At 49.4% G+C, this 7,520-nt stretch overlaps 1 protein-coding gene across 1 annotated transcript in view; it reads right to left on the bottom strand.

The window, feature by feature from the left end:
- Window positions 1-5,879, bottom strand: part of LOC117659342 (ceramide synthase 4-like) — a 27,736-nt gene extending 21,857 nt beyond the window's left edge. The window contains exons 1-3 of the mRNA XM_087893322.1: window positions 5,710-5,879; window positions 1,401-1,518; window positions 259-377 (exon numbers count right to left, since the gene is read on the bottom strand). Of these exons, the coding sequence (XP_087749448.1) occupies window positions 259-377; window positions 1,401-1,518; window positions 5,710-5,879 (407 nt within the window). The remainder of the gene's footprint in view (window positions 1-258; window positions 378-1,400; window positions 1,519-5,709) is intronic.
- Window positions 5,880-7,520: the final 1,641 nt, after the last annotated feature.

Below are 7,520 nucleotides of genomic sequence, written 5' to 3'. Positions count from 1 at the left end.
CTGCGGTGGCGCAGTGGTTAGATGCAGTACTGCAGGCGACTTCTGCTGACTGCCGGCTGCCTGCAATTTGGCAGTTCGAATCTCACCAGGCTCAAGGTTGACTCAGCCTTCCGAGGTAGATAAAATGAGGACCCAGATTGTTGGGGGCAAGAGGCTGACTCTGTAAACCGCTTAGAGAGGGCTGGGAAGCACTGGGAAGCGATATATAAGTCTAAGTGCTACTGCTGTTGCTATATGGCCCCAAGAGTTTCTGCTCACCTGGCTTCACAGAATTCCTTGGTCAAACTGGGCCGGTCTTGATTTAGCCGGTATCGGAACCACCTTTCTACTTGCCTCGGTTGGAGGTCGCACTGCTTGGCTAAGCTGTTGACTTCTTCCTGGAAAACAGGACATACGTTAGGTGAAGAGAAAAGATACACAGCCAAGCATGAGAGCATCTTACTTGGAAAAGCAACAAGCCCTAGTCTGCTTAATATATAAATAGAATAGAATAACAGAGTTGGAGGGGACCTCGGAGGTCTTCTAGTCCAACCCACTGCCAAGGCAAGAAACTCTACACCACCTCAGACAAATGGTTATCCAACATCTTCTTAAAAACCTCCAGTGTTGGAGCATTCACAACTTCTCCAGGCAAGTTGTCCCACTTATTAATTGTTCTAACTGTCAGGAAATTTCTCCTTAGTTCTAAGTTGCTTCTTTCCTTGATTAGTTTCCACCCATTGCTTCTTGTCCTGCCCTCAGGGGCTTTGGAGAGTAGCTTGACTCCCTCTTCTTTGTGGCAGCCCCTGAGATATTGGAAGACTGCTATCATATCTCCCCTAGTCCTTCTCTTCATTAAACTAGACATACCGAGTTCCTGCAACTGTTCTTCATATGTTTTAGCCTCCAGTCCCCTAATCATCTTTGTTGCTCTTCTCTGCACTCTTTCTAGAGTCTCCACAACTTTTTTACATTGTGGTGATCAAAACTGGGTGCAGTCTTCCAAGTGTGGCTTTACCAAGGCTTTATAAAGTGGTATTAACACTTCACGTGATCTTGATGCTATCCCTCTGTTGATGCAGCCCAGAACTGTGTTGGCTTTTTTGGCAGCTGCTGCACACTGCTGGCTCATATTTAAATGGTTGTCCACTAGGACTCCAAGATCCCTCTCACAGTTACTACTATTGAGCAAGGTACCACTTATACGGTACCTGTGCATTTTGTTTTTCTTGCCTAAATGTAGAACCTTACTTTTTTCACCATTGAATTTCATTTTGTTAGATAGTGCCCAGTGTTCAATCTATCAAGATCCTTCTGTATCCTTATTAAATAAATAAGGCCAATGAATATCAGGCATTTTCTCCAAGGCCAGAGTTTCAGCCACCTTTAGCCATATCTTCCAATACCTGGAAGAAACTTACCTGTTGAGGATTTTTTCTCCATTTCCTGTAAAAAGCTTCCAGGATGGGGTTTGGAGAAGGTTTCCGCCTCACCTTTTCTTGCAGTCTTAGTTTTTTGCTCAAGGGGATGCTGATCTTCCTGGCAAAGGGAACAGGTTGGGTCAGACGAACGAACATCGGTTAAATTTAACCAATTTTTGGCTTCCTTGTTTCATGCTCTGCTCAAGAACAGGAACATGAAACCCAAGAGAAAGAAAACAAAGCCGCCAGAAGGCAGGACAAGAAACAATGGATGGAAACTGATCAAGGAGAGAAGCAACCTGGAATTAAGGAGAAACTTCCTAACAGTGAGGACAATTAACCAGTGGAACTGCTCGCCTCCAGAAATTGTGGGTGCTCCATCACTGGAGGTTTTTAAGAAGAGACTGGACAGTCACTTGTCTGGAATGGGATAGGACAGTGATGGCAAACCTTTTTGGCATTGAGTGCCAAAAGTCTGAGCGCGCTCCCGCTATTGCGCTCGCGCGTGCCAGCACCCACAATGCAACACGCACCTCATTTGCGCATGCGCTCATGACCCCCTCCCCCCACATGTGCACATGACCCTACCCACACATGCACGCTGCGCATGCGTGCGCTCCCACTTTTTCCAAGGGAGCCGGCACGCCTCTTACCGAAGGACAACCAGATACCAAACTGTTCCCTGGCAAGACAGCCATTCCCTGGCTGGCGCCCAGCACTCTCGTCTCCGCCATGTGCCAGCTGGGGAAGCTCCGAACACGCGCCCTTCCTTGGGCTCCTCCCCACTGGGTGCTGGGCTTCCCAGCAAGCCCCCTGCAGCAACGCAAGAACCGCCACTCCCAGGAGCAAGGGGGTGGTGGCTGTAAGGATGGACGAGCCGGGACTGACTTCCCTGTTTCCCCGCATGAGCAGGCTTCTGGCATGGCCCCAGGCCTGGGGAGGGGGGCAATTGAAGCCCCAGCACACCCATCCTTTCCGCTGCCACCCCATTGCCGCCGGCGCTTCTCATGCTACCTCTTTCCACTCAGTGGCAGGAGCAGCCAGCAGCAGGCTTCAATCCCTTCCCCAGAGGCCTGAAATGCAATGCACGTTTTTGGCCTCCCCATTTTTGGATTTGGAGAGGAAAGGGTTTTCGGGCAGCAGCGCTGCGATCCTCTCCCCGAATCAAAAAAAGTGCATTGCGCTTCAGGCGGAGGATCTGGCCAGGAGGAAAGAGAAGGTGAGTCTGCGGAGTAGGAGGAGAAGGGCACATGGCCAGCCGCCCGCTCCGTTTTTGGATTGGCCAGAAAACGCTTTCCTCTGTGGTTCTCCGGTGCACATTACAGAACTGCGCGCCTTCCTCTTCCTCCTCCGCAGAAGGCCAGATCCACTGCCTGAAACGCACTGCACTTTTTTGTTTCCGTGAGGGGATCTCAGCACTGCTGCCCGAAAACCCTTTCCTCTCCAAATCCAAAAACTGGTGGCTCCTCCTCCTCCCCCTGCGAGCCTCATCGTAAACCTTGAAGTTTCCCTTGCGGGGCGGGGGGGGGGAGAAAAACTCCTGTTTGGGGAGGAATAGATCCTCCTCCCTCCCTGCCAGCTTCTTCCTAAAACTTGAAGTTTCCCTTGCAGGGCGGGGGGTGGGGGAGAAAAACTCCTGCTTGGGGAGGAATCCTCTTTGCAGAGGCAACAGTGGCAGATCCTCCTCCCTCCCTGCCAGCTTCTTCCTAAAACTTGAAGTTTCCCTTGCAGGGCGGGGGGTGGGGGAGAAAAACTCCTGCTTGGGGAGGAATCCTCTTTGCAGAGGCAACAGTGGCAGATCCTCCTCCCTCCCTGCCAGCTTCTTCCTAAAACTTGAAGTTTGCCTCATCCTGCTGCCAGCCTCATCGTAAATCTCGGGGTTTGCCTTACTGAGCCAGGCTAAGATTCGATATTGGGATAAAACTCAAATATTAGAAATCCAAATCTTTGGTCAAGACAGAAGTGCCTCTTCCGTGCCAAGGTGTTGAGATGACAAACGGTATTTGACGTAGGTACAGAATTGTAAAAGGGGCAAACTGACCCTAAACAGATACATCCTGTTGTTTAATGTTTATTACACCCCAAATGTCATGTAGATTCTAGAGAAGAAATACTGCTTCCCTTACTGTCCTCTTTACTGCTCATGAGGCGCCTTTGTGCCCCTTATCTCCTTTTATTATGTCTTGAGCTCTGGAGCTGAGAACCTGAGCCTGTGGGAAAAGGGCTGTTATGTTTTTCCTAGAGATAGATTAAAGGGTAACTTCTACGTGTGAAATGTCGCACTCTTCGTAATAACTTTGCCTTTATACTGTATAAATATCTGGTCAAAATCAGCCATCTTTGTTCAGACCCTTCGCTGTCTTTGGACTGTTTGAACCTTGCGCAATAAACTCTTTCCTGCATTGAAGAGCTTGACCTAGTCCATCATTTTTCCTATAACATTACGGGGGGGAGAAATGTTCTGGGGGAGGGACGTCCGTGGTGCCAGTGACTGCAGCCACAATCTGGAGAAGCCCTGTTGGAACCGGTCAGGCAATTTCTCTGGTGGCGGGGCGCAGAGCTTGCCTACATAACTTTGCCGGCAAAGAGCCAGCAGCAGAGGGCCGTTTGTGCCGGCAAAGAGGCAGTGGCGCAGGCAAAATTATATAGGGAAGCCCCATACCCTAGCTCCGTGGGTCTGCAGAGCTGAGCGTCTGGCATCCTGCTTCTCTTGCTCTGGCCACCACCTTGCACACGGCTGATTGGCTCTCCAAAGGGGCTTTTCCGGAGCGTGGCTGCAGTCACTGGCACCACAGATGTCCCTCCCACCAGGACCTTTCTCCCGCCCCTCCCCCCCAGTAAGGCAAATCCTGAGATTTACAGCGAGGCTGGGGCGGGGGGGGAGGAGGAGTTGCTGCTGCATCTATAAAGAGGAGTTGCCCCCAACCAGGACCTTTCTTTCCCCCCCCCAAGGCAAACCCCAAAATTAACAGCGAAGCTGGCAGGGGGAGGGGGAGGAGCCGCTGCCTCTGCAAAGAGCATTCCCCTCTTTCTCCTCCCCCCCACCCCCATAAGGCAAACCTCGAGCAGAGGCAGCGCTGGTTTGCCTGCAACGTGGATCCCAGGAAGCGGCTGTCAATGGCATGGCCGGTGCGCATGCGTGAGCCAGAAATCCGGAAGAGGACTTGGCACCACTGTGCATGCCAGGCAACATGGCTCCGCGTGCCACCTGTGGCACGCATGCCATAGGTTCGCCATCACGGGTATAGGATCTCCTGCTTGAGCAGGGGGCTGGACTAGAAGACCTCCAAGGTCCCTTCCAGCTCTATTCTGATTGATTGATTGATTTTGATCCTAATCTCTCTTTTTTTAAAAAAAAAAATTAATGGAATTTAACAAAGTACTAACAACAGTGGTGAAATGTAAAATTTGTTACTACCGGTTCTGTGGGCATGGCTTGGTGGTGGTGGCGGGGTAATGTGACTGGGTGGGTTGTAGAAAAAATGCTTTTAAAAGGCTCTGACGATCCCAGCTGAGTTGCCTGATCGTCAGAGGCTTTTGTTTTCTTTTAAAGGCATTTTTTTTTGCTTTTAAAAGAAAAAAAAAAGCCTCTAACAATCAGGCAACTCAGCTGGGATCGACAGAGCCTTTTAAAAGCATTTTTTCTACAACCTATTCGGCCAAAGAGGTTGTAGAAAATATGCATTTAAAAGGCTCTGATGATCCCAGCTGAGTTGCCTGATCGTCAGAGGCTTTTTTTTTTTCTTTTAAAAGTATCTTTTCGGCTGAAGAAAAAATGCTTTTAAAAGTAAAAAAAAAAAAAAGCCTCTGATGATCACTGGGCTCAGCTGGGCATGGGAGGGGAGGGGGGCAAAGAGTTTTGCTACCGGTTCTCCGAACCACCCACTGCCATCGCTACCGGATCAGGTGATCCAGTCCGAACCGGGAGCATTTCACCCCTGCCTAACAATGATTATACAGGTAGTCCTCAACCACCATTGGGCCAAGATTTCCTGTGGCTAAAAGCAAGGCCCCTGAGATATTGGAACACTGCTATCATGTCACCCCTGGTCCTTCTTTTCATCAAACTAGACATACTCAATTCCAGCCACCGTTCTTCATATGTTTTAGCCTCCAGTCCCCTAATCATCTTTGTTGCTCTTCTCTGTACTCTTTCTACAGTCTCAACATCTTTTTTAAGAAGATGTTTAAAGAAAGGAAATCCCACTGTTTCAAGCTTTTCAGTGCATAGGAAAGGAAAGCTTTCTCCAAACAATTGGGGTTTTGCCTCCTCCTGCTCTGAGTTGGTTTTGTCTGGCCAAGAGCTTGCCTTTCGAAGAAGAACCGGAGGGCGACCATCAGGAGAGAGATGGGGAGGCCGAGCAGGAGGTGATGGGGTTGGGGATAGTGGGCATCCTCTGTCTCCTGCATGTCCTCCCAGGTTAATCCTGGAGGTAGCCAGTATTCATGTCTCCAAATCCACTGCTTGAGCTGAGCCATCATGCTGGGAAGAGAGAAGAAAGGCAGGAAGTGAGATGGGGAACTGCAAGAGTGATTCTGGAAGGAAGGTCCCCTCTCAGACCTAACACGACTCCATCTTCTCCCCTCCTGGCACCTCCTCAAGGGAGGCCATGTCAGGGAACAGACAACTCAATAACAGAGTTGGAAGGGACCTTGTAGGTCATCCAGTCCAACCCCCCACCCCAAGCAGGAGACCCTACACCATTTTGGACAGAAGGCAGTCTAGTCTCTTCTTGAAACCTTTCAGTGATGAAGCTCCCACAACTTCCAAAGGTGACTTCTGTTGCATCAGTTGATTGTTCTCACTGTCGGAAAATTTCTCCTTATTTCTAGGTTGAATCTTTCCTTGGTCAGTTTCCATACATTATTCTTTGTCTGGCCTTCAGTTGTCCTGGAAAATAGCTTGACCCCATCCTCTCTGTGGCAGCCCCTCAAATATTGGAAGACTGCTACCATGTCCCCCCTGGTCCTTCTCTTCACTAGACTAGCCAGGCCCTGTTCCTACAATCATTCATCAGATGTTTTAGTCTCCAGTCCCCTAATCCTCCTGGTTGCTCTTCTCTGCACTTTTTCTAAAGTCTCAACATCTTTTTTAATAATATGGCGACCAAAACTGGATGCAGTATTCCAAATGAGGCTTTAGCAAGGCATTGATAAGGTATTAACACTTCACGTTAATGTTCTTACACAGCTCTAGTTGTGGGAGATTAGTTACTACCTGGTAAAAGAGCATTTTGTTAGTGTGGGTTGTTTTTTGATGGTCTACCTGTGAGGTGTCATCTACATGCTGAGTTCATACTTTTGGTTATATATATATATTGGAGTGCCATAGTTTTTAGATGCTGTATTACAGTCTCTGCTATGAGTTCCGAAAAAGATGAACCCATGTGTGTTCTTCAACAATTTGTCATCTACATCAGTGGTCCCCAACCTTTTTATCGCCGCGGCCCGCTGAGCGCGCGCAGGGGTGGGGCCACGGCCCAGGAGCCTTTGCGCAGGCCCATTGCGCACGGCCCAGGAGCCTTTGCGCTGCAGCGTTCCTGTCCCCCGGCCGCTGCGCGGCCCGGTGCCAGGTACTCCACGGCCCGGCACCGGTCCGCGGACCGGGGGTTGGGGACCACTGATCTACATGCTGGAGCTGTACTTGCGGTTGTTATGTGTGAGAGTGCAATAGAATTTTTTTTTTTAAAGAGTTGGAAGGGACCTTGGAGATCTTCTAGTCCAACCCCTCTGCTCGAGCAGGAGACTCTATAGCATTTCAGACAAATGGTTGCCCAATCTCTTTTTGAAAGCCTCTAGCAATGGAGCACCCACAACTTCTGAAGGCAAGGTATTCCATTGGTTGATTGAATCCCTCTGTTAATGCAATTTAGGATTGCATTGGCTTTTTTGGCTGCTGGTTCATATTTATTTGTTTGTTTGTTTGTTTGTCATATTTCTATGCTGCCCACTCTCCGAGGACTCTGGGTGGCTTACACCAAAGACAGTATACTAAATAGCATATTGCCCCCTAACAATCTGGGTCCTCATTTTAGCCACCTCAGAAGGATGGAAGGCTGAGTCAACCTTGAGCCGGTGAGATTTGATCCGCTGATCTGCGGAACTAGCAGTCAGCTGAAG

This window comes from Pantherophis guttatus, chromosome 1, assembly GCF_059756535.1.
Source record: "Pantherophis guttatus breed Tessera chromosome 1, ASM5975653v1, whole genome shotgun sequence".
Lineage (NCBI taxonomy): Eukaryota > Metazoa > Chordata > Lepidosauria > Squamata > Colubridae > Pantherophis > Pantherophis guttatus.
Note: the sequence above shows the minus strand (reverse complement) of the source record. Positions and strands in the feature narration are given on the sequence as shown.